The sequence below is a fragment of the Perca fluviatilis genome, chromosome 14 (genome assembly GCF_010015445.1).
Source record: "Perca fluviatilis chromosome 14, GENO_Pfluv_1.0, whole genome shotgun sequence".
Taxonomy (NCBI): Eukaryota; Metazoa; Chordata; class Actinopteri; order Perciformes; family Percidae; genus Perca; species Perca fluviatilis.
Window position 1 is genome coordinate 15691394 of NC_053125.1, and position 27686 is coordinate 15719079.

At 39.4% G+C, this 27686-nt stretch overlaps 3 protein-coding genes across 4 annotated transcripts; 2 read left to right on the forward strand and 1 right to left on the reverse strand.

Moving 5' to 3' along the window:
* Window positions 1-5705: 5705 nt before the first annotated feature.
* Window positions 5706-10701, reverse strand: phf23b (PHD finger protein 23b). The gene is made up of 5 exons (XM_039822769.1): window positions 10125-10701; window positions 8495-8526; window positions 8284-8376; window positions 7564-8179; window positions 5706-7373 (listed from the first exon to the last, which is right to left on the reverse strand). Exons 1-5 carry the CDS (start codon window positions 10150-10152, stop codon window positions 7180-7182), a joined length of 963 nt encoding a protein of 320 aa, XP_039678703.1. The 5' UTR covers window positions 10153-10701; the 3' UTR covers window positions 5706-7179.
* A 126-nt stretch (window positions 10702-10827) lies between these two features.
* Window positions 10828-13361, forward strand: elp5 (elongator acetyltransferase complex subunit 5). Its single transcript, XM_039822770.1, has 8 exons — window positions 10828-11194; window positions 11315-11375; window positions 11511-11591; window positions 11899-12110; window positions 12365-12540; window positions 12625-12720; window positions 12831-12931; window positions 13028-13361. The coding sequence occupies exons 1-8, from the start codon at window positions 11140-11142 to the stop codon at window positions 13134-13136; spliced, it is 891 nt and encodes a 296-aa protein (XP_039678704.1). The 5' UTR covers window positions 10828-11139; the 3' UTR covers window positions 13137-13361.
* Window positions 13362-14427: 1066 nt separating this feature from the next.
* Window positions 14428-24455, forward strand: LOC120573218 (CTD nuclear envelope phosphatase 1A). 2 transcript variants are annotated; one of them, XR_005641663.1, is made up of 9 exons: window positions 14428-15181; window positions 18500-18566; window positions 21253-21371; window positions 21466-21537; window positions 21818-21934; window positions 22074-22185; window positions 22486-22570; window positions 23232-23414; window positions 23990-24455. XR_005641663.1 is itself a non-coding variant. In XM_039822771.1 (8 exons), exons 1-8 carry the CDS (start codon window positions 15077-15079, stop codon window positions 24048-24050), a joined length of 738 nt encoding a protein of 245 aa, XP_039678705.1. In that variant the 5' UTR covers window positions 14429-15076; the 3' UTR covers window positions 24051-24455. The 2 variants fall into 2 exon arrangements, 1 of the variants encoding a protein (XP_039678705.1); XM_039822771.1 differs by lacking the exon at window positions 23232-23414 and having other exon boundaries at window positions 14429-15181.
* The last annotated feature ends 3231 nt before the right edge of the window (window positions 24456-27686 follow it).

The following is a 27686-nucleotide window of genomic DNA, read 5'->3' on the forward strand; positions in this document are numbered from 1 at the left end:
TGAATTAAACCTAAATAAACTAACATATACTCTACACTAAGAGCATTGACTAAACGAATGCAACCAAATTAAATTTAAAATGGAATTAAACATGCACATATTTTTTTTTTAAATGTGATGTGAAATGTGTGGAAGGGTAACATTAGCTAGTAATCTTAGCCAAACAGTTATCAACCGGCTTCTTAGCATCTTTAGACTATTGTTTTCTTTCTTTTACAGCACAGCCTCTACAAACTTTATGGCTGAAATGACATTCAATTGCTGGACAAATTTAATCTGACAAATGTTTAGTTTATTTATCATAATTTCTAAGGTTGCTCACATTTGTGGAGGGAGCAGTCTTTGTCTTGTCTATATTTGGCAACTGCTACAATGCCTGCTACTTATAGGGCACTGGACTGGGGCGGGGTATGAGATTCAGCACGACACACACACACACACACACACACACACACACACACACACACACACACACACAGCCATAAATCAGTAAATCCTGTCCATGCAAACAGACAAATATAGGTGGATGAAGCCCACTTTCATATAACTATACTAATGAAGACTTTCAGTGACTATATTCATTTCCAAACCTTATGTGACTGAAAGTAGTAACCCTAAACAAACTTTCACCACACATAAGTAGGACTATTAACTTGTATTTAAGTACTCTTAACGGTTACCTTTTATTTTTTTTAACCATATGCTTTGTGCATACTTGAATTTAAGTTATATTTCAATTATGTACGAAAAACAATAATTATAACTTAAGAAAGTGTAGTCAAATGCAGTTAGAGCAATAGTTTTAACATTGCTTATTCCTTTCTTTTGCTGAGAGTTATAAAATAAAATAAATGCAACTCATGTTTGAAAGTGTTTTCAATCTTCTCTTGGCAAGAAAGCAAATAAGCGTATTTCCCAAATGTCAAAAGTCTTTTTTTAACTATAGTCAAGAATATTTTAAGTTATTTAGGTAATGCTATGTTGGAAATAGCACAGTTTATGTAGAGATATGGCACACTTTTGAGATCAAACAAATACTGTATATTTTACATACATAGAACATTTTAATGAGATACCTGAAATTAATTTGACCAAACTTGTACCAAGTTGTCCTGGCATCCAATCAATTTAACTTTAACCTTTATCTTACCCAGACTAGATCCAATCCTACCCCCCACACTAACCTCTTACAGAAGTAAGGGCCAAGAAAATGTCCCCATTGCTTTTCCATCAGTTTACATCTTTGGGAGGACATTTGGTCCTGTATTGCAATAATACAACACACACACACACACACACACACACACACACACACACACACAGCCAGAGGCTCCTAATGAGGCCCGTCCCTGATAATGAAGGTAATCAGTGCAGCCTATCTGGCCTCTGCCCCTGCTGACATGCTGCCAGCCTTGCCTTAGTTTATTTATACACGCCTGATCTATCAGCACTAGCTCTATGTTTGGTGGGCCTCAGTGTCTCAGAATAGAAATAATTAGGACAGGGCGGGAAAAGAGGAAAAATGAAAACGTGTCTGAATGCGCATACACTCAGAGCGGACCCCCGCCCCGTCCTCCGATCCGCCAATCTCTCCATCCATCCCTGCTACACTGTCTCCTCTCTGTTTTGTTTTCTGGAGACAGAGGCAGCATGCAGGCGGGTGGAGAGAGTAGTGTGTGGTCTGGATTGGGTGGCAATCTGCTGGTGAAGTCAGGCGAAGCAGAGTGATACAATTTTCCAGATTACCACACACACTGGGGCCCTGATACTATCTCTGATCTCTCTGTCTCTGTGCTTCTCTTTTAAACTCAAAAACACTGAATTAATGCCAATATGAGCATTATGAACGGGTCAGTTAATTTACTTCAATTTTATCTGTCAATTAACTGCTGAAGTGTATCATTTATATAATTTATTAAGTATTAATGGCAAATAGTTGCTTGCTTTCATGGTTTTGGTGGATGTTGTTAAGTAGTTTAAATATGTCACTTTCAGCAATAATATTTTTCGATGGCATTTGCCAATACTTTGGACATTTTATAGATGAATTAGTTAATAAAAAAAAGCATTTCTTCGAGATTACAGAGTAACTATTACAGAAATAATTTAATACGAAGGACTTAATGTTTTCTATATGGGGCAAGGCGTCCGTTTAAAAACAAAATAAAAAAACAATTCCAACGAAGTTGGGACATTGTGTAAAATGTAAATAAAAACAGAATACAATGATTTGCAAATCATTTTCAACCTATATTCAATTTAATACACTACAAAGACAAGATATTTAATGTTCAAACTGATAAACTTTATTGTTTTCTTTTGCAAATATTCACTCATTTTGAATTTGATGCCTGCAACACATTCCAAAAAAGCTGGCACAGGGGCATGTTTACCACTGTGTTACATCACCTTTCCTTTTAACAACACTCAATAAGCATTTGGGAACTGAGGACCCTTATTGTTCAAGCTTTGTATGTGGAATTCTTTCAATTCAATTCAATTCAATTTTATTTAAAGTATCAACTCATAACAAGAGTTATCTCAAGACACTTTACAGACAGAGTAGGTCTAGACCGCACTCTATAATTTACAAAGACCCAACAATTCCAGTAATTTCCCATTCTTGCTTGATGTACGACTTCAGTTGCTCAACAGTCTGGTGTCTCCGTTGTCGTATTTTGTGCTTCATAATGCGCCCCACATTTTCAATGGGAGACAGGTCTGGACTGCAGGCAGGCCAGTGTAGTACCCGTACTCTTTTACTACGAAGCCACGCTGTTGTAACACGTTCAGAATGTGGCTTGGCATGTTCTTGCTGAAATTAGCAGGGATGTCCCTGAAAAAGACGTTGCTTGGATGGCATTATATGTTGCTCTAAAACCTGTATGTACCTTTCAGCATTAATGGTGCCTTCACAGATGTGCAAGTTACCCATGCCATGGGCACTAACACACCCCCATACCATCACAGATGCTGGCTTCTGAAATTTGCGCTGATAACAGTCTGGATGGTCCTTTGCCTCTTTGGTCCGGAGGACATGACGTCCATGATTTCCAAAAACAAATTGAAATGTGGACTTGTCTTTTGTTGCCCCTGTCCCAGCTTTTATGGAAGGTGTTGCAGGCATCAAATTCAAAATATTTGCAAAAAAAACTAAGTTTATCAGTTTGAACATTAAATATCCTCTCTTTGTAGTGTATTCAATTGAATGTAGGTTGGAAAGGATTTGCAAATCATTGTATTGTGTTTTTATTTTCATTTTACACAATGTCCCAACTTCATTGGAATTGGGGTTTGTACAACAAATGTATTGCCATCAAAAAGATAGATAGAGTTGGGCAATTGATAAATATCATTGTATATTGATTTTTAATGGAATTATATTTTGTGAAGTTAATTTGTCAACACAAGTTTGTTATTCTGACTATAACTTATATTATAGGATATCAATGGCATGTCCATGGAGTAAAAACAACTAAACTTTAAATGCAGCTGCAAGCAAACCAGCGGAAACCAGCCTGAGAGTAATGTATCACTCCAAGGCAAACCTGTAAACAGCAAGCTACAACATCCTCAATAATGACCATATCTTTCTCCCATCTTCCCTCATAGCGGCTGTAAGGAAAATGGAAGAGGGCGTGGGGATGGGATGGTGTGTATGTGTGTGTGTCAAGGCATGTTGTCAGCACTTAAAATCTCTTAAAAAAAAAAGAGTGGCTTTAGAGGTTTGACACTAATGACAATGCCAGGCAACAAGGCGGCAGATGTAATTGGCATGTCTGAAGTCACACTCACACACACACACACACACTCACTTAGCCTAAACAGCCACTGATGCCAGTCCCATAATATAAACCCACCCTAGATGCACGGCTACAAATACCCTCCACACTGCTCAACAGCTCAGAAGACACAGAGCTGCAACCACCATCAGCTTTGAGGACGAAACTCCACAGAGAAAACAGAAGATTTAAGGTGAGCATGTTGCCTCTTGTAAGCAATGTTTAATTGCTTGTGTGTTTACTGTTACTGACTCGGGATACTCTGTTCAGATGCTTTGCTCCAGGTGTGTGCTGCCTTTCCTGGCTCTTTACATGTTGCCGGAGGTGACGCCTGCTGCTGTATTGCCAAGCAGATTAAAAAACAAAAGGGTAAGCCTTTATATACACAACATAATCGTCCCATCTCAAAATACCTGCTATATGTACTACTATGCAATGTATTTGTCTTTTTTATAATCTAATTGTTGTCCTCAGGAAGTCAACTGGCTGGACCAAGAGTTCTTCCCCCGACTGCCTGAGCGCTCAGAGCCGGGAGACCTCTCTGTGGGTGACGCTGGGGAGATGGACAGGGATTTGAACGGCCGCCCCCCTCATTCAGAGACTTTCCTCGCCCCAACAGAGCACCTTTCTCTCCAACGCCAAAACCAGAACCAGTACCACCGTAAAGCCAATGAAAAGAGGTGAGGAGAAAAGGAGAGAAACCAACTATCATTGTTTTAATGGATTTAAACTTGTGTTTTGTCACACATAATGAAATTATAACGCAGAAATAAAGCTTTGCAACATGTGACTTTTGTCTAATGAACAAACCAGGATAATTGAAAATGTAAATAACTCACATAAGAGATTTAAATAACTTATTTTATGTCAACCAATGTCGTCTTAATCAATGGGATAGAATGAGAAATTATTTATTTGATCTGAAGTGACAAATAGTAGACATTTTTTTCCTGTAATTATATATTTTTCATTATTCAGTTGATATGTAAACAAAGCTGTCTAACTTTAAGATGGTCTGGCTGTTGTTTTTGTGGATCTTTAGTCTTTTAAATAAAAGAAATGTAAAGTTTAAAGTTGTTTTTGGAATGTGTGGTACAGGGTGAATGTAAATTATGAATCGAAGTATAAGCTGTTCATTGTCAGTCACCGTTCATCACAGAAATTTACAGATTTTTGACTGCTGTGCCTACAGGAGGAAGGTCGCTCCTCTGGACTCCATCGGCAGCTTTCAAATGTCCAGTTTCCGAAACCGAAAGGTGAGTAACAAGAGAAATACGCTATGGGAAAACTCCTCATAAAGCTATGTTAGAGGCTATACTGAGGGAAATAGACACATTGTATATACATATGGAGTTATGAGCACTATCGATCTAGATCAGTGGTTAAATGTTACAATTTCAATAGCAGATTTCTTAAATTACTTACATCACTGGCATGAACATAATTTCACCTTGGCTTGCCCACATGTTCTATGACAAGCTTGCTTTTGTGTAGAGTATAACAATGATTTATAGCATGGATAGTAAATCCTTAAGACAGTGCTTTTGGTAGGTGAAAAACTGAGCATTTGTGTTACAGGATGAACCGGACATCAACTGGGAAGAATACAAGGATTAAAGAGCAACTCCAACAATTAAGCTCCTCATATTTTTTGTCAGTGACAATCCATGTGTGAACTTTGTACGATATATTCCATATTTATTCCTTATTATTTAACTCACTGCCATACTAACAAGTGAGATGCCTGTACACCCACTCCCTCTAGTGGTAGAAGACGCAAACATGACAAACACTGCTGTGTGCAAACCAGTTTTATATACAGTCTATGGTGCAAACAATTAAATTAAATGTGACAAAAATAACAGTTTCAAATGTGTTTTTTTTAATGTGTCCTTTAAATACAAATGATTCAAAATACCACCATTATGTTCCCAAGGACTTTTATTTTTCAAGCTACAATTAAAGAAAACAATAGACTGCAGAAAATATAGATTTTTGCTTGGGTATTTTCTCTCTTCACTTTCACATATGTACAGTTGTCAAAGAACAAAGATATGTACACAGAATTGAAGTTGTAGAGAGAGTGCAACTGCTACTGGAGACTTGCCAAGACTCTCCCACCAACAAAAGAAAAAGCACATGGTAAAACCAAACAACATAAACAAACGCCACAACCTACGCAGCGTCAACTTATTTTCTGTACACTACAACTTTGTTCTCGATGTGAGACAATCTTCTGTCCATCTCTAATCCCGCTTCTCAGAAAGCTAAGAAATAAACCATTACAGGAAACAGAAAAGCAAATATTTTACAACCATTCTTAAACGAGCCGCAGAGCCACTTTGATATTGTAAAGCACTGCCAAACCATTTGTCTTACAGCAACATTACACCCTCATTTAGATGAGTTTTTAACATGAAAAACTAAAACACATGAAACAAAAACATCAAAATTGAACAGCTTTCAATGTAATGTTGTTCATGGTAAATGGCTATCATTGATTAACAAGCCAGACAGGGAGAAACATTAAGCGCTCAGTCGTGAAAGTACACAGCTACATGCCAAGTACAGATTTTAATCCGCCGTAGCTCATCATAGCCCAAATACCACCCATATATGAAGTGGAATGGTATTTGGGTTTATATTTAAAAAAGTGCACTGCTGAAAGAATTGTCTGTGTGCAATACGAAATGTAGCAATTTAGATGCATTTATCGAAGCAAAATGATAAATGTTGACGGATTCTGTGAATTTAAAGATAACTTATTCTCGAGGAGTGAGATCTCTACATTTTAAAGTTCAGTGGTCATCACTGACAACCAAAACAAAAATGCAAACTCAAAAATAAAAATCGAGCTGCTCATCTAGCATTATGACATACTTCTAAACAAATAAACGGGTGACGTTTTTCATCTGTTATGCTATTAATTTTAAAATAAACTTGCATTGATTGAAGTTGAGAGGAAAAGGCTATCAAACTGAAAATGATACTCCTTGAGATACTAAACGAAATTTCACTGATTTGTCGATATCCTCAAGAAGTCTAAATGCACCTTCAGTGAATAAGTGTGAACGTTTATGTGCAAATCACCAGCACAGTATACAACAATAAAGCCAATTAATGAATTGTTAGTAACAAATAAATGATTCTCCGCTGTCACCATTGCTTTCTGTCCAGTTCTTCACAGTAGCCAAAGAAAAATAATTAAAAAAAAATAAACCGTGAGGGATAAATAAGAATGGTTGTGATTGTCAAAAGAAGTCCTACAAACTGACAATACAGTTGCCATCCAGGTGATAGTTTAGGCTGTTTTGGCTGTAGGCATCAAAGAAAACAAGTGTCAGAGGACAGCAAAAAAAGGGTGGGTGCTCCTTGTCCCTCCCCATCCTCTTCATGCCTAGGGGTCTTTTTTGTGTCCAGACCGCCGCAAGTCCCTGCACTTGTGGCAGTAAAAGATGTCTGGAACATTGGACTTCTTGATCTTTGCACACGACAAGTGCACCCATATGCCGCACTGGTTGCACTCGATCATTGGCCGTCCTGCGAATGGCTTCCCACAGTAACAGGTGATCAAGTCCCATGAATCATCCCCTGTGTTGAAGAAGAAGAAAAAAAAAAAAAAGAGACAGAATATTATAGCTGGTAAAAAGTAGTCAATATTAAGAATTGGACAAAAAACAAGTTACGTTTGGAATTAAACATTGGTTCATTGGATGCAGCCAAATATGATCATCTTAATACATTTAATTTATTTTAAAAAGGCAAAAGCATACAGTCATACCTGACTCCACCATAATGTCTTCATCAGCGATCCAGGTCTCACCCTCACTGGAGCTCATCTCTGCTTCCCTGATGGACTCGTCGGGCTGCATCTTCCCCAGGCCCTGCATGCTTGGGGTGGAGCCCCCATGCTCCGTCAGCTCATCTCTGGCAGGTCGTACCTCTGTATGTGTATGCCGTGCCTCAGAGTCTGTCTCACTTTGAGCAGCTGAACTTTTGAGCTTCTTAGGCTTTGGCTGTTTTGAGTTTTTGCTGCGTTTAATGCGGGCTCTTTTCTCGCCTTCGCTACTGCCACTATCTGCCGCCGTCATGGCAGAGCCCAATGACAGCTTTTTCAGTTTTTTGTCTTTCTTGCGCTCGGCCTTAGCGCTGGCCTGGCCCTCATACAGGGAGTCTTTAAGGCGCATCTTGTCCAGCAGAGTGCTATCAGAGTGCATGCGGCGAATGTTTTTGCCCTTATTTGCCCGAGCTTTACGAACAAATGTATGGATGGTGTGAATGTCGGAACTTCCATCAGCCCATGTATTGCCGGTGGAGCTGCTGCCTCCACCACCTCCATCTGCCGACAACCCTGAACTGTGTGCAGAGCTGGATGATGTTGGAGACCATGAATTTTCCTACAAGACAACAAGAAAAAGCATTTTGATATTTCCCCTCGACCTCAGCAAGCAGGCAATAACCGTAATTTCTAATATCCACAGTGACATTCATAGCAGCTCACCTCTTTTGGACTGGGGATGTAACCAGCATACGCCAGGACAAAGCTGCAGAACTTGTTGAAGTCCTCAACAGTCCTCTTTTTCCTCTCCGGGGGCTGCAGAAAGCACATGCCTTTGTTAAAGAAAATGAAGCTAATATAAAAAGGTTCCAACAATAAAAAGCTACTCAACGAACTACTCAGGGTATTCAAAGTAACCTTGCAAAGTACTCACCAAAGGTTCCGTTTTGCACGTCAAAAGTGAATCTAGTAGAGAAGAAAACAAACAATTCTGTAAGTCAAAAGTGAACTGGCTTATTATTTTCACACTAGCATATAGTATACCAAGCACTGGGTTGCATAGGGGTATCATAAGACACATGTGCACTAACGCTAGCATTAGCTTGCTAACACGGCTCAATAACTTAATCAGGTTTAATAGTAATGATCATGTTTAGCTTATTTAAGCGCCGTGTTTGTTTAGGTAAGTTAAATTGACCGAGAGAGTTTACTGATAACCATTTAAGCAGAAAATAAACAGGCCAGTCAGTCATCGGGTGATAACGCTAGTTGACTGGGTCTGCCAACAACCGCAACTGGTGTCACTTGATGACCACCTCAACTTTATATAAAGTGTGGATATTTCGGCATCAGCCATGGAAAGTTGTTCATCGATTTAATATCAACGCTGAAGCAAGACAACGCTGGTGCCAATCTTTAAACTTGTCATTTCGTATTGTCTAGATGCTAACGTTACCTGCTAACGTTAGCTGACATTTAGAGGAGAAGCTAACAACACGCTGTGCCGTTTACAGCGATAACTGCAAACAGGGTTTCGACTTGTAAGAATCAGAACCAGATTAAAAATCTAAATTTTCCCCTACATGGAATTTGCCTTTGTGTGTTTGGTGCATACAATAAACATATGAAAAGGGAATAAACAATAACGTTAAAGCAATGTAGCGGCAACAATCAAGAACATAAATATAGAATATAAATATTGAAATAAACATAAGTAAAAGACACTATAACAAATGTGTACAATAAAACTGTTTTAGAAAGGAAAATAAGGCTGTACGATTTTGTGCAGGGTGTGCAAAGATATTAATCGGGGGATGTACAAAAGTTCACAGTAACGTTGTATATAATATGCGCAATGGTTAGTGATAGTGTGAGCTCCTTAATGCCCGATATAAAGTTATATATAACGTTAACGAGTTGCATTTAAACTAGACATTGCTGACGGATAATTTCGAGTTAACTTGTGCTAACAATCAGCTAATGTTACTAGGTCTGCTAGCTAATCACGCTGGCTTTCTTGAAATGGAAGTGGAAGGCGTATTAGCCATGTTAGCTTGGTGTTGGCAAGGGTTTTATTTGTTTGAACTAATGCAAAAAAAAAGTGTTTTTCTTGGCTGACAAGTAATCTAATTCAACTTAAATCTGACAAGGTAGAGAGTGTTTTGTGTGAGGTGGTTGGGTAACGTTAGCTATCCAGCTATAAACTAGCTAACGTTAGATGGATCGGCGCGTTAACCAGCAAGCTAACGTTAACTTAACTGTGCAATGCATAACGTTAGCTAATCTAACGTTGACATCAGGTTAGCTACCGTTACAGTAATCGTAACAAAACAAAATTCCACTTTAACACAACTTTCATGGCATGTTGACAAAACACAAGTTGGTCAAGAGCAAGTGGTGTTATTAATACAGCATACGCAACCACACGTAACATTAACGGTAACGTAGACATAACTTAGCTATCTTAATGTCCGCAAAATACGACGAATTTCAACAGTAAACAGAATAACAGCACACGGGAACAGTGTGTTTAATGGTTCGACGCTGACACTGGTAAAACATACCTTGGTGCTCAGACATTATGTCAAGCATTGTCGCCTCACCGACAAGGCCCCGATCCAAGAATCAGAAGCAGCAGGCGAGCTAGCCGGAGAGTAGCGGCCGTCGCGCTGTGCCTTCCCCCGGCGTGGCTGCACCTTAACGCCGGGGAACTTTAGCAGCAGCAAGCCAAGGGCGCGGAAGATCGAGTAGACTCTTCCTCAAAACACTCCACTGTGGGTCGAAGTTGTAATATCCCCTCCCTGGGGATCTGTTACAACAGCTAACGTTAACGTACCACAATGAACTGTCGCTATACTAACGTTATTAGCCTGACAAAATACTAATTCCTCTGTCGCTTAACGTGCTGCACTTAAAGCTCCTTTTTCTTCGTTACTGCATGTATTACCCTCGGTATTAAAATATGGCAGAACTCCTTAGATGAACGCTGTTACTAGTTAATGTAGGTCCGTAATGTAAACTTCTACGATGAAGTTTTGTCGTTTCTTCGTAGTAGGCACACAAACGACTGGAGTTTTGACTTTATTCCGCACGATCTTCTCCGTGCGCGGCAGAAACCTCTTGAGGCTGCCAGCGCAGTGTTTCCCGTGGGGAATTCTGGGTAACGTAGGGTATTGGGCAGTCATTCAATACGACACAGGCACGGGTTGTAAGATGCTGAACTACATTTCCCATAAATTATCGATATTAAAGTAAGGGAACTCTGGGATATGACGTTTTTGAATCCGTACACTCAAACATGCTATCCAGAGTTGCTATCTAGCTAGCGAAACATGTTGGAATTATGTTTGGACAGCGAAAGCTTTATTTCAGTGAAATATGAGTTTCCGCGAGTTTAGGCGCTCGCCATTCAGAATTTTGACAGATCTTGTTCTTCTGCTGTTAAATTACTGACATCTCCGTTTTTTTATCACGATATTCATATTTAAATAGATGGTAAATCAATGGCATGCTAACTAGCTGAAGCTACCTGGACCTTCTACAATTTTCTGATATAGCTAGTTAACTTAACCTAGTACAATGTTGCCTGAATTATTGCAAGGCATTGATGCTGGAGGGTTTCTCATAATACAAGGTAACGTTAAATGCTTTGAATGATGTAGAATGTAAGTCTAAATTGCGATCAATAACGTAACAATGTGAACCGAAGCAATAGCATACAGTAAAGTCATGTAATTTATACTTGCATTGTTAGATTCTGCTAGTTATTCTGGTCGACACCTCCTGAAAAGCTTCATCAATTCTGCATTGGACAGGTATTTAAATACATGCGTATAGTGACAGTTTGGTTGTGTACTGTATGTACCATATATTTATAATGTTTCTAAGTTTGCTAAAACAAAAAAAAACGTTTTTATAAAAACCTTCCTTGACCTTTGTTATGAATTTAGGGAGGAAGCTGTCCATGTGCTTGGCTTTGAGGTCAGTGAGGAAGAGCTAAAAGATGGACTGAAAGGATCACCTATTCAGAGGTAAATAAGATTAGTGCTGAAATAATTAGTCCATCAGAAAATTAATAGCCACTTACTTTGGAACCACCTACCAACCTTTGATATTAGTCATTGAAGTCATGTGTTGCTTTTCTTCTTTATATATATAAATGTGTGTGGGTAAATTGCAAATTTCTGACATTTTATAGACCAAATGATTAATCAAGTGATCGGAAAGGCAACTATTAGATTGCTCGATAATGAAAATAATAGTTTGCTGCAGCCCTTTTTAGGCAGTTTATGTAACCTATAACCAAACTTTAAATACTTTGTTTTTGTCACTGTTCAGGCTACACTTTCACAATGCTTATACAGACCCACTTGGCTGGACTGATCACCCAGCTTTCACGGTTCACCAGTTCTGTTTGGAGGAACTTACACGTCTGGTCAAGCAAACATCACACCCCAAGCCAGCTACATTAGTGATCGACTCTCTCTCATGGATTTTGAGACACCTCAGCCCTCCTGATGTCTGCAAGACTCTTCAGCAACTTAGAAAAGGTTTTAAATCATCTTAGTGTGTGTCAGCGTGATGTCAGAAAGTTTTTGTAGTAGTATTTAAAGAAGGAAGGTATGACATCCAGGCTGTATGAGTCATTGCAAAGCTTTTATCTTTTAAGAGAAATCAATGACAATCATATTGATTATTAAAATAAGTGCACCATCATATTGTGAAATAGACTTTCTTGGCTTAAAGTGATACTTTAAGACCGTGCAGTTTTTCCACTAAGGGTCTTTTTCTGTGTTTTCATTAGGGGGAGCTGTCAGAGCTATTATTGGTCTGCTCCATGCAGATATGCATCAGAGTGGTACTGTGGGAAGTGTATGCCACTTGGCTACTTCAGTCATCACTGTAGTACCTGTGCTGAAGGGAGACAAAGCTGTGGCAAAGATAACAAAGCGCTCAAAATCGGGGAAAGTTATGCAAGACGTAAGCAGTGTTTCCTTTGGGATGACTTTTGTATACCTTCACTGTTAAATTGTTTTGATAATTTTCTTTTTTTTTTGTCCTTAGGAAGAGATTTTCAGCATCAAAGATGATTTTACAGTGATAGTACAGGGCAAGCCCAGCCAACTTGGACCCAAACAGGCCGACCCTAAGGAACAGGAGGTGCGATATAACGCGTTTAATACCTGAATCCAACCATAAGCAGATCGATAGAATAAATTTAAGGCTCAGATATAACAGGACTGAATAGTGCTCTTTTTGTGTTTCTATAGACAGACCCAACAGCCAACTTGACCTTCAACCTTCGACTATCTGATACAGAGCGTGAGGCCAAAGAGAAACTTGCACTTCCCTTTGTGTTCAGCAAAGAGAAGTGAGAAACACTTTTATTTTTCAGTGGTTACGTCCCATATGTTTTGTAAATTTTTTGTAAACAACTTAAAAACGCTGTCCTCTTTTTCAATTACAGGAAAACAGCTCTGCTCCACTCAGGCCCAGGTTCAGGACGAATTTTGTATGAGCCTGATGCCAATGATGACTATGACCAGGAGGACCCTGATGATGATCTTGATGTGTAGGGTTCGGCAACAGAGGATCCATGTTTCATGTCCTCCTTGCTATTCAAGACACTGAGTTGGTTTCAGTAGTGGAGATTCAAAGACTTGCTGCAATCTCATGCAGTTTTAGAGATATAAAATAATGTACAATATTTCTGTAAGAAATCTGTATTATGTTTTATAAAATGGTTCTATCCAAGAGTGTTTTTTTGTTGTTGAATAAAACTATGCTTTTTTAACGGTTAATACTACACCTTGCTTTTTCCTAAAATGTAATGTTGTAAATGTACTAAACAATCTCATATCCAAGCTATTGCATCATCCAACTGACTTTACACAATGATTTTTTGCAGTGGTTCCCAATTTAGGACTCGGGACAAAATAAATATGAGCAGGGACACAATATTATTAAAGTGATTAAGAAAAAAGTGCATTCTGTTACACAAAATATGATAATTTTTTTCTTACTTCTCTAAGTTTAGCTCTTTTCTTGTAAAATGCTGGGTGTTTTTTCCTTTTCCAGAGCCTCTAAAAATCCTACAGTACAAATTAAACAATCGGAGGGAAAAATACTGCTAACAACTGTTCACGTCATGACCATAAAATATGATGAGGGTCACAAGTAGATATTGTCTCATCATCAAACATAATTACTCTTAAGAAAATTCTGACCTCTCCATACCATGGTTGGAAGTAATTTTCATGAGATTCATTTATATGATTATAGTTTACTGTAATTGTAATTTTACTGTCAATTTTGATTCCTTCAACAGAGATCTAATTAATGCTCCAGGTCTGTTTGCAGCAAATTATCATTAGTTTATAGTCAAACGAATTATAAGATATATAATATAATAACATCACTAAATCATTAGTGCTATTTGCGTGTCAGATGGGGTTGTTTATTAGTTTCATAATAGTCTGAAGTAATTCATTAGGTGTAGAGTAACTTTTACCAACTGGCCATAGGCATGCCCACGTGTCTACTGACAGCTGTAAAAGCTGTCCCTGCCAAATATAATACTGTGCCTATAAAAAGTAGCCACGCCCAGTTCATTTTTACATGTTTTATTGTTTTACAATTACAATTACTGGAATATTTGAGTTTTATTGACATCAACAAACCACTGCCAAAATGAAAGCAAAACTATTACCATAAATCATTTTTGTGTTAAACTGCACCACAATTACTCAAATAGTTGCTGAAGAAATAACAGAAAGACCCCAAAACTGGTTAATTTGAACAGGCTTTCATCCTACTTGCGCTTGCTCGTTCACGTCTGTTTATTTTCTTTCCACGTGGACGTGCTGCGCGCAACCACAGGATTCCTCGCGGAAGTGACGGCAAGGCGGCGATGGCGGCTCGCAGTTTCATTCCGGATTTCCACTGGACTACAAGCTGATTTTAACCGGACCGGTTAGACTTTGTGGAACTTTTGTTAAGCTGTCTCTCTTCGGACGCCGCACAGAGTGAAGTCGCGTTGAACCGGTGCTTGACAACAAGCGGCCCCACAGCTTTTTTGGGGTATTTTTGTCCAAGGTTCAAGGTGGTCACCCTGTCGAGCTAGCGGTAGCTTGGTGGCTACAAGCTAACGTTAAATGGTATACAGCTAGCTCATGAGCTAGCTTGTCGACGAGCTGCGCGCTAAGGTCCATACAGCAGCAGTCGTCTTGCAGCAGCTTTTCTTTTGACGACGTCCACGTTTGTTTCAAAGTTACAATGCGAATGTATTCTATTTAATGCTAATTGTGCCACAAGTGTGCAGAGCGAGGTACTCACACGTTTGCTTGGCCTCTTGTTAATTTGAATTGCTAGTTTGGCGGCTTTGGCTAAAGACGAATTTTGACTATTACTAGCAAGCAAGTTCCTTAAGTAATTATCCCAACAATTTCCGACAAAAGCGTGCAATCAACTGAGAATTGAAGTTGAGTTACTGTGGGGTCTTTGCGTGCTCGTCAACATGCTGAAGACCCGGCAATGTTTACTTGGCATCCGCACTTTTCTCGGAGTAACATCGAGAATATGGGGCTTCATTATGTACATCCTCAGGAAGCACCTACGAACGGTGAGAATGGGTTTGAAAGATATTTGGCAGGTGATCCTGTTGTTTTTCTGTGACAGTTGAGCAAAAATGATTATGTTGCCATGGTCCACATGTGTCTCAACATTATTTTTCAGATCACATTCACCTTTAGTGGTGCTCAGTTGGCACTCCGAGAACTAGACTATCCGTGTTTCTTGCCTGCGCTTCTTGCCTGTGCTTCTCCTGTCTCATTATGTGCATCCATCACGGTGGTTTTGCCCAATATTCTGTAAATGTGTGAACAGATCCCACTGAGTAGCATCAACCTCCCACTCAATAGTATCAGTGTCAAATGTATTCAAAAAGAGGATATTTAAGAGTAAACCCATTTGCCACACAAGATGGTAAAGTGCACAAAAATGTACAACTGCAAGATAACTTTGATTATTGACACATCTATAGATATTTTTCTTAGATGCAGTGATTAACCGTTTAGGCTAGGGCTGGGTGATTATGGAGAAAATCAAATATCTCAAATACCTTGATATCGATATTGCAACGATATGGTATAGTTGACTATTGGTGCTTTTACAAAATATTTACACAATGACATTTTTGATAAATAATCAGTAATGTGGATATAATGACTAAGTGGGTAAAGGCAAATTATAGCAGCTAGAACTGTCTGGGAAGTTCTGAATATTACATTACTATAATGCAGCCCTTAAAACCAGGAAAAGACAACACGTATGTCATATTACAATATTAAGATATTCAAAATCTAAGACGGTACCTATTCTCATATCACAAAATCAATATAATATCGATATATTGCCCAGCCCTAGTTTAGGCTATTACGTGTCAGAATAGTGAACCATATCTGTCACCGACAGTCCAAAACCAAAGCAAAGGATATTCAATAAGATACTCAATTAACAATGATATAAAACAGAGAAACCATGAAAATCCTCACTTTTGTAAAGCTAAAACCATACAGTGTTTGGCATTTCTTTTTTTATAAATGACTAATAGTTACTTGATTTTCAGTTGGTAAACTAATTAATAGACTAATTGTATTGTGTCCAGGTGTCAGATTTTGTGTGATGCAATAGTGGGTAATTGAATGGCTCATTTTGAATACAGTGCAATGTAGAAACCTCCCACATCCAAACGCCTAATTTGAGGAACAGCCAGTACAAGCCTGCAGGTCACCTTCAATTGCTCACAAATGCCTCCACAATAAACATGGCATTTAGGTGTCTGCCTGTAACCTAGATGCACACAGAGATGTTGAGTTGTTAATAGACATGCATATGTGGTGTAATTTGAGCAGACTTCGACTCTAGGTCTCTATCAAGCCAACAAAGCTTAGAGTAGTGCCCTGTGTTGTATTCATCTTGCTGTATGAGGTTTTTCTGCAGATTTTTGTGTGGCTGTAACACTTGTGGGTTGTCAACAGGCCCTGAGAGTGAGTAGTCCAGTTCATGTTATGGCTGAAGTGAGAGGGATTATGTTAGCACAGAGAGTGTACTGTTCTCTCTCCCTCCCTCTGTTTCTCTCATTCTCACTCACAGTTTAGCGCTGTTGTTTACAATATGTGAAGCACTGGAACAATGTCATGATCCAGCGATCGCTAATGTGGCAAGGAACGTAATGTAGGTGATCCTAAAGATAGCAGGTGATTTGATGAAAAATATTTGAGGTGAGGATGTTAAGACCTAACCCACTCAATACCTTAAAATAACGGATTGATGTTGAATGCCCCATTTAGTCATAACTATGATGACCTTCTTTATAAATCTAATAATCCCCTTGTTAACTCCTTCTGTTGTCTGTTAGTAAGGTAGTGCTTCAGGTGTTTCCCTTCGAAGAGACCACAATCCACTAGGTGGCCTGATCCAAACATTTGGATCAATAAAAGATCTATTGGATTATGAATATTATGACCGGGTAATAATCCCATGCATGGCACTCTGTGTTAATAGATGACAAGATGTTTTTTTTTTTTTTTATTATTATTAATCTTGCGTAATGGTTTTGCTTATTCTATCCTGCATGAGACCGTAACAGCGTGTAGCCAGGTGTGGAGTTAGTGCTGAAAAAACAATTTGCTAAACAAAACGAAACTCCTAATTTAAATAGTTTGTAGAACTGAAATGAATAGTTGATCAGTTAATCAACAGAATTAATCTGCAACAATTCAAGATTTTAAGCAAAAATATAACACATTCTCTGGTTTCAGCTTCTCAACTGAAAATCTGCTATTTTGCATTGTCTTCCATTATAGTAAACCTAATATCTTTGAGTTTTGGACTATTAGTTGGACAACCTAAGCGGTTAGAATATGTCAACTTGGGCTCTGGAGCCAAACCATTAATCAGTTAATCTAGAAAAAATAAAAACAATAATGAAAGCATTATTTCAAGGGCTAGCTGCCTTTCTCCCTTACATATCATTACATTGAAGAGTTTTTAGTGGCTGTTGGTCTGCTTAAGGGAGCAAGATCATTTTGAAATATTAGTTGTAGCCCTAGAGTTGAGGCAAAGGACTTGGTTTGAATTTGCAGGCCTGGGGTCCAGATAGAGGCTCTTGGAGGTGCAGGGAGCTGAGTCGAGGGTGAGGTCCCCCCGTGGTGCTCAGCAGCTGCTGGCACCAATAGGCTTCCCCCGAGCTTCCTCTGCCAGGTGGCAGTGGGAGGAGACACCGAGGGAGGCCCTGCCCAAGGCTTAGGTACCAAGGCTCAGTCAAAGTCACCCTGCAAGTCTTCCTTTCTATGTGTGCCCCATGCTCTGCTGACACCCACTGACAGCTGGAGGGATAAAAATAGCCCTGTGAAGAAAAGTGCAGAGCCCCTGGGCAAGAGTGGCACTGGAAAGGGTGCTCCCTGTGGTGATCCTGACCAGAGCAAGGAAGTTAGAGAGGAGGCGTCGTGGGCTGGACGTAACTGTGTTCATTTCAGTATGGAGTCCTCCTCTGTCCTCTTGTTTAATCTCTGATGTACAGCAAAAGAAGAGGGCTGATTTCCCAATAATGAATTGTCTAAGGGCTCAAATATAGTGTAAGTTTGGTGTTTTTAAGACCTTCATGGAGATATTAGCCATACTTCTGGTCTGACTCATCCTTAGCTCAATTGTGATGCTGGTGGATAATGAATTGCAGCAATAATGATGTAAAACCACTTTTCTTTGTGCCCCAAAGGATTCCCAAAACACTAATACTGGTGTTCTGTGTAAACTCTTTTCATCTATAATTAAAGTGTGAATAATACACATTTGAAATCTATCCGTAATGCAGTTCATTCACTCATTATGGATCTGTTAAGGGTTGACCGACTGTTTAATTTGCCTTGTTCTTTTGCAGATAATCCAGTATCAGACGGTGCGATACGACACTTTGCCTCTTTCGCCTATCTCCAGAAACAGACTCAGTGAGTACATGATTTGACTGCTCAGCTAAACTTCAGGGGTGTTCATGCTAAGCTGGATATGTAATAGGCTAGTGTAAAATACTAAGCATGTAGTACCAATGTTGCATAATCTAAATAATGTTTACCATTATAAATGACCCTGCAAAGCAAGCCTTTACTAATAAAGAGGCAGCATACAAACCATAGTGTTTATCAAGACCTGCAACCAGAATGCTAAAATTAAAAGACTAATTTGGCCATTGTGCTAGCTAGGTAAACAGCCATTCTCCCCAAAAAGCATTTGAGTAAAACAGTGAATTATGGTAGCAGGTTAATGTCAGGATCCACCCAGCACAGTGGCATGGTGACCAAAGAAAATTAGATAAGTTTAGCTTCCTTCTCTGCCTCGAACAATGACAAGACTGAAGGGAAGAGGAAACACAAATGTTAAAGGCAGCGTTTACACTAGCATGGACTGGTGTGTGCACTGCACTCTGAAGGAGATTTCCTTCTGCATGTAGAGAGCTCATTCAAAAGCACACTCTTGACTTGGAGGAAGGTTTGCATTTCAGTTTCACTTTCCTCGCCTCTCACTCACAACAGTGACCTCAACTAGAGCTCCAGGTCCAGTTTCAAGTGAATGAGTGATTCCTTTTAGCTGTAAATGGCTGGTGTTTCTGCTGGTATTAACAGCATGGTGGACAGAATGAAAGTAACAGTGATCTCCGAATCTATGTGTCACATTGCTCTATCGTATACCTCTAATAAGGTCATCAAAAAAGGCTTTTGGGACGTGGGGTCCACACTTCCTGGAAATCCTCGCGACCAAAAAAGCTGAGTTCAAGAGTGCATATGATGTGTATTATTATATTACTAGTCAATAGTATGGCAATACATGTACATTACTTGTAGCATGTACACAATCAGAAGTAAGTTACTTGCAAGATTTGAAGAAATATGGTCAAAAGACTGCTAAAACCAAAACTACGAACTTATATTCAAATCAAACACTATTATGGTCCTGAACTATATGTTACAGCAAACTTGTCGAAGTCAAAGGTTGTTGGTGGCTCAGTTGAGAACAGGAATCCTTCCTCTTGCCCTTGAAGTAGGTAGATTCCAAAACATCCAAGAAGATAAAAGGTTGTGCGAACTAGGAGAAGTTTTCTCCTGTATTGTCCATATTATGATGAGTTAAGAACACCGATTTTACATGAAATGTCTGTCCAACATTTCTGAAATGTTCTGGTGCACGGATATTTATAAGTTGGCGACTTTTGTTTTCTAAAGCTTGGCAAAAAAGACTATAAGGTTTATTTCTTTAGGGTATGTGGTTACTTTGGCATCTGGTCCTTTGTCCTAGGTAATGGTGTCTTGTAAGCCCGTGTGGGCTGGGCATATTTTATAGGGGTGGGAATCACCAGAGGCCTCACGATACGATATCATCATGATACTTATGTCACAATACGATTATTATTGCGATTTTAAACATATTGCAATATTCTGCGATATATTGCAATTATTACCTTTTTTTTCCAATTTCTAATTTTTCCCAATTTCAAAATATGTCCCCAAAAGGAAACTTTGTCAACATCTGTTTTATCGAAAAAGATACATTGCTCTGTTTGTTTATCTCACTTCAATTGTATTGCTCCAAAATGGGATTGTCAAGCAGTTAAACTGACCAAGACATATATATATAATAAGAGATCGATACTTGCCGTCTGTGTAACGATACAGTATTGCCACGGAAAATATCGCGATACTAAGCTGTATCGATTTTTTTTTTCCCACCCCTAAAATTGTATTGTATGCATGACACAATAATAAAAATATATTCATTCATTCATTCATTCATTCATTCATTCATTCATTTTACAGTGTATGTCGCAGTTTGCCCGTTAATAAACACTGCAGCTCCTCAATACACAAGAAGTTCCCGAGTCTTGCTTCCCAGGTGCTGGGCAAAAGTGAAGGGAGAGTCTGTGGGATTACAAACTGGAGCAGAGTGTGCTGCTCTCCAGCTCTGTCCTGAGACAGCACACTGCTCCACCTAGGTTGCAAAATGTACATAATATATTCATTATTTATTATCGGCATCAATTTACGCACATATCGTTGAAAAAAATGCCGCTACGCCTGTGACACACAGAGCCGGTGCACATACAGCACACTATCGTGAATCTAAAGAGAGATAAAACCAGTGGAAGAATGGGAATGGGCCCAGCGAATTACCCATCACTATCACCTTGTATTTAAAATTAGTTAAACTAAAGGTGAGACTGACATTAAGTAGCAAAAACCCAAAAAGTGTTGCAGACAAACCATTGAGAAAAAAAAAACAAGGCACAGTGCATATAGGCAATTCAACAGACAGTGTATCAACTCTAGTTCTTCATCAGGGTGACATTTAGGTAGAGCTGTAAGAACTGTGCGCTATAAGGAAATCAGAGAAATATGTCTTTTGTCATAACACTTAAAACAGAGAAAGTCATGGTTTTAAAATAAATTTAGGAGTAGGAGAGAAATCTGATTACTGACCTGCTATATGTGCAGATTTTACAGTAACCATCGCTATTACAGTGCATGTAATTGCTTTGTGATAATTCCTGTGTAACCTCATTTGTCCCAGTGGTGGTTTCTTGTGTGCATGTAAATGTACTGAGATAAAGAAGCTCAAGAGTCTATATTGTGTGGTGAACTCCAGATGCAGTAAAGAGGAAGATTCTGGTTTTGGACCTGGACGAGACGCTGATCCACTCTCACCATGACGGGGTCCTCAGACCCACAGTGAGACCTGGCACGCCGCCAGACTTCATCCTCAAAGTATGAGCATTCAGCCACATATATATGTATGTATGTATCTTTGCACGCATGCATTCAAGCCTAAACACGGTCTATTTTCCTTTTATCCATGCAGGTTGTCATTGACAAGCACCCAGTCAGATTCTTCGTACATAAAAGGCCACATGTTGACTTCTTTTTAGAAGTGGTGAGTGTCAAGCTGTAATCGGTGTCAATGTTTGAGTGTTTGAATCCTAGATTAATGTGGAAGGGGACAGTAAAGCACACTGTGAACTTGAAACTTCATTGCTTGGGTGTTCAGGACAGCTTTTATCCTATCTGTCATCTTTGCTATCACTCTCCATTGTACTGCACTCTCAACACTACCCAATGTCATAAAGACATAGTAGTTTTGTAGAACAATCAAAGCACTTACTGTAACTTGTTTACTTATACTGTTGTGTGCTCTATACCCTGTGTGTACACAGGTGAGCCAGTGGTATGAGCTGGTGGTTTTTACAGCCAGTATGGAGATCTATGGATCAGCTGTGGCAGACAAGCTTGACAACAACAGGAACATCCTTAAACGCAGATACTACAGACAGGTGCAGCTCTAAACTGTATTTTAACATCATGTATTGAAGCTGATACTGCTTAGGCTCTTTGGTTGCGTGGCCCTATGAAGTCTCTTTATTCTCTTCCCCTTTTTGATGGTGTCTTTTGTGTTTTTGTTTCTTTTGCCAGCATTGTACATTGGATTTAGGTAGTTATATTAAAGACCTATCTGTAGTACACGATGACCTGTCCAGTATTGTCATCCTGGACAATTCGCCTGGTGCTTATCGTAGCCATCCAGGTAAGACTTAAAGTTATTCAGATTGGTATATATTTAGCTGCTTGAATTCTGTGTGCATTTATCTTAAACATACAAAGTCAAATGGGGATTCTTCCTATACACATCAACCTTGTGATGGTGCAGGAACAGGACAATAATTGAGCAGTTTATTCTAGGTACAAGGCTTATATTGTAAATGTGGTATTGTGCATTAAATCTGCAGCTCCTCTAATACTCAGTGGCCTCTTTAACAGAGCAGCATAAAATCACAACCTTGTCCATTTCACTGACTTGACTGACTGGCTTTTTTCTGCCCTCCAGACAATGCAATACCCATCAAGTCCTGGTTCAGCGACCCTAGTGACACAGCACTTCTTAACTTGCTGCCTATGCTGGATGCACTAAGGTAAAAGGCATAACAACGTTGGCATGAAAGCAAATAGACAATGCAAACACTAACTTTTGTGCATACTGTCTGTATTCAAGTGGTCTGTGGTAATTCAAGAGGTGCAAGCTGAAGGCTGCATCTGGCGTATATGATTTTAGTCGTTAACAACTCAAATTCTGATTTGGTAACATTGACTGCAGGCAATGCCTTACTAACATTATTCTGAATGAGATAGTATTTCAATAAAGCTGTTGACAAATGTTGGTTGTGTAATATTCCATTCATATTCCCATTTATATGGGATGGTGCACAGCCTGATTAATGACTTTCGCTGCATTCAGACTAGATCTGGCGCTGCGGCGAAAATGCCCGTTCTCCCATTCATTTGAATGTGGGTAGTCTGTTTAGGCTGCGGCGGTGGGGGCCGCAGGGGGTGCCGGGGGAAAAAAGCAGCGGCCAGAGGCGAAAAGTTTTGAGACACAGAACACAACGTCATGCTGCGGTGGCCAATCACGAAACCGGTGATCAGACTGACACACAACGGACTGGAGTGTAACGTCCTGTTTCACGTGTAGTCACTCAATTTGGCCTTGTGCACCCACCGTTTTTGATAGACCTCGCATCCTGGTTAGTTATTGAAAGTAAATGTTTTTTTTTTTTAATCTGTCGATGCGGACAGACAATCTCGTCGTAGGACCCAGCATACTAGCAGCATGGCTAAATGCTAGCACCATGGAGAACACAATGGAAACACAAACGGGCGACACACCCACACCGCCGCACAACCCTGCGGCTAACCGCCGCAACGCCGGATCCTATGTGAATGCCGGCTAAAGATGCCCCATCTACACTACCCTACAATGTCAGTTTCCCTCCAGCACTTAGCCTAAAACCTTACCTGTCTGTTATGTTGCAACAATATACTTTGAAGGCTATCTTGGGGGCAAATTTTGCAAAAGACTTGTGCTTTGAGATGTTCTTGGGAATAGTTCAGTATTTTAAGAAATATTCCTTTTTTGCTTTCTTTCTGAGAGTAAGATGCTACTCATGTCAGTGTGTTGAGAACAGATGGAGTTAGCCTGCAGTTAGCTTAGCAGTCCTATTTGGCAACCCACACTATAGTCTGAGACGGTGCAGCTAGACTGTCCTAAAATTTTGAGTACAAGCAAAGGAGATACAATATTTTTATTGGTAAGCTTTTAGAGGTATTTGTAGGCATGATTTTTTAACTTTGGAAAGAGCCCGGCTAGCTGTTAAATGTTTCTAGTCTTTGTTAAGCTAAGATCAACGCATCTTACTCCAACTTCGTACTTGAAGCCCAGAGGTCTCAGAAAGAAAGTATACGTGCATTTCCAAAATGTTGAGCTTTTCCTTTAATGGCTAAGATAGTGAAACATTCAATGTCAAGTTCTTTAATTGTCTTTCTCTTTGTCATAGGTTCACTGCTGATGTGCGCTCCGTCCTCAGTCGAAACCTCCACCAGCACCGACTTTGGTGATTGGCTGAATCAAGAGGGGTGGGGCTTGTTGACCAGCCTCTTCCTCTCTATCGGCTTCCATCCTGCTCTCCGTTCCCACACAGACGACCCACCAGCCCTCTCTGAGCCTCTCGGACGTGTCCTGATGAGATGAGCGTTGGGGTGACCGCCTAACATGGGATGAACAGTACGGGATCACCAGAGCCCAGAAACTACTGAGGAGGGTGGGGTGGTGGGGGGGGCAGCAGCAGCTTTTTTCTTGATTCTTTATTTGTATTTTTTTTCTTTTCATTTTTTTTTTTCCCCAAAACAAAACGGAGCCTCTCTGCCTTATTGCTCCTGATACTGACTGTGTGCATATGGGGGTAAGCTTGTGTACGTTGAGTCAGAGTATGCTTGCTGAGTTCATTAGTCCTTTTTAAACTGGGGGTCAGCAAAGCAACAAAGACAATTCTACAATATTATTTCTTCTCCATCATCATCGGACATTGCACTTGAGCAGACAACTCATCGATTTACTGTCTTAACCTCTCTCCGGGCAACTGAGCAGGGGCAAATAGAAAACCGACCCTTTTTAGATCAGACTCAACCCTCAACCGTAATTCATTGCTTCCTGAGGTATTTTTATTTTCCCTAAACAAGAATGGATTAATTTAAATGGTGTTTTTGATGGACTTTTGCTTGCAACATACCATCCACAGGCATTTTTCTGGACAAATAGCCGAGCAGCCTGAGATATGTTTTTTTTTTTTTTTTTTTCAGCCATAACCATCACTCTTTCCTCGTGGGACTCAGTGATAAAGACTTGACTGAAAAGATGTGAGAGAAAAAAAAGAATGGCTTGTAACGACATGTGGACTGCCGTGCCGCCTTTCCATATCTGATTATTTCTCTATTATAATATGTGATAATATGACTTCTGCATTTCGCTCTCCCCCTTTGCCACCTGATGCCATCCTGATTTCATCTAATAGGAATTGCACTTAATTTTTTCCTTCTGTTTTTGTTGCAGTTGGTTTTGTATTTGATTCAAATTTGCAGCCTTCCTCTTTAAGTTTTTACCTGCTCCGCTTACTGTATGGGTTCAACTATTAGACCCTCCGTCTTTAAATGCCTTCTGAACAATGTCAGTCTTGTCAAGGCTCACACCGGTTTCTTATTGGCTCTGTCTCCAGGTCTGTGTTACTAATAAAACACTTGTCAGTATCGACCAGTTATTATCCAGCTTGTTTTCTTTTAATGCAATTCATACTGCAGTCTTCGTCATACTTGAGGCTTAAACATTTTGCAGCTTGTAGACCTTTGCTGGGGTGAGAAAGACCTTAAATGGATTGACACAGTTTCTGCTTGAGGCAATTTGTTTTTTAGCTAACAATCTGCTTCCATCTTGTGGTGTGACAGGAAACTGCATTGGTCAACTCGGTATTCCTCGCCTGCTAGAGCGAGAAACTAAATTGAAATTTGGTTCAGGCTTTTCCAAAAACATTCTTTGGTATCAAACCAGAAATAAAATATTTTAGTTTTCCTTACTGTCGGTTTCTACATCGACGCCCTCTTAGCCTTCACATGAAGGCAACGGACAACATTTGTGCTTGTTTAAGAGCAGTACTGTCATGTATGGCATTTAATAGTTTGTAATGTTTGTGTGTATATGTTGATATGCACTCAGCTGCCTGTTTATTAGGTACAGCTAGCTAAAACTAATGCAGTCTGATATAACAGTCCTGTAATAAATCCAACATCAATGGTCCAAGGTTATAATGAGAGAGGGGTTATTTCAACTGTATGAGCATTTTGCAGGCTGAAGTCTGTAGAGCTGTTGAGTTGTATTGCATTATACTGACATGTGTTGCTGATGTTTTGTCCAACCCATTTTATATCAATGAAGGTAGGCTAAATAACAGAAAACAATCTGTATAATGCAATATACAACAGCACCAGAAGCTACATCCTTCAAAATGATCATGCAGTTGAATCAAAACCCCTTAAAAACAGTTGAGGGGATCGGACTGTTGTATTAGACTGCATTAGATTTCAGACTGCGTTGGATTTAGCAAGGTGTGCCTAATAAACTGGCAGCTGAGTGTATATACCTGTTTTAGTAAATATAGGCAAATTTTACTTATTTTTTTTTAAATATCTGTGCAAATTTATTAATTCTATTTTTCCAGGAAACTGTATTTCTAGCATTTCATTTAAAAAAAAAGAAAAACATGCGGGCATGTTATTTATCAATGATTGCACATCTACTGATCAGCCAGTGCTGTGAGTGCACATGGTTTTTGTAGAAGCAGTTTCCTTCCTCGACATTTAAATGTTAACATTCCTTTATTTTAGTCATTCTAGTGCAGGGGTAGGCAACTGTATTATGGTGGGCCAAGTGTAAACCATTGTATATATTAGCTGTTGTTTTCCAAAACCTCAACGCCTAATGGTTTTAACGTAAAAACCAAAAGCTTGAAACTGCAAACGTGCATCTGTAGTAGGCCTTGTGGGAGAGTTGGTTATTGGGGATCACATCATGATTTGCGGTGGAAGGGGAAGGCGTTACTTGGGATTTGTCACTGATGATGAAGAGCTTTTGTGGGAGAAATAATTTGGCAGGGTGCAAGAATGACTATGGAGAACGTGGTACCGACTTTGAGGCCGGAGTGCTCCTCTGTTATGAGCACCCCTGAAGAGACGATAGAAGGAGAGGAGGAATCAAAGGAAATTTGAGTGTTCGCTTTTTATGATGGAATTTACAATTACATCTGCCATTTATGATGTAGATCTGTCATAAGTCCCACAATAACCCTCATAAGACTCAACTTTTACTGTAGCCTACAGCTTGCGTGTTAACCTGAAGCTGCTGTCTTTAACTATTAATATTCTAAAACACTTTTTATTTTAACCCTACTGGAAATAAATCCTGTCCATAAGTGACTCAGCACATTACATCCTGTGCTAGAGCAGAAAACTTTACCATGATCACCTAAAATTATCAGTTTAATTTCTGGTTTGAACAGAGTTGTTTCACTTTCAGAACTGTCTCAATAGTAAGAAAAGTGAACTGGGACATTTTTGTGAATTTTTTTTTTTTAACATGTAAGAAGTCTGTCAAAGTACAGAGGGGAGTTAAGGTGAAGATGTCAGGAGTAGATGGTGAGTCATCAGTCACATGCACAATGTAGGCTACAGGCTAGCAACTTTTCCCATTAGTGTTTCCAGACATGGGAATATGAATGGCAAACTGTGATGTACTGTATATTATCAGATCAAATACTCCTACTTTTTTTTCTTTAATCTCTAAATAGACACGTGATTTACAGTTAAAATTAAGTAACATATTTGGTCAGTAAGTAGTTATTTGTAAATACAAAAACTAGTAGGGTACAGTATTTATTTTAAAACCAGTAGCCTATTAACCATTAAGTGAGCGACTAGAAAATTGGACTCCTTTATTATTCCACAAGTAAATGGTTGATAAAACGGTTTAGCGGGATGAATAATGATGTCACTGACCACATCATTATTTGCCTGATGTTGTGGCAACAGCGGAAATTGCGCAACTTAAAGCCAATAGAACTGGGCTCGGATAATGAGTGAATACACATTCATTTACGATATTCCCCATTTTTCTGAGGACCTGCTGAATTACTATGGGCCCAGATTTAG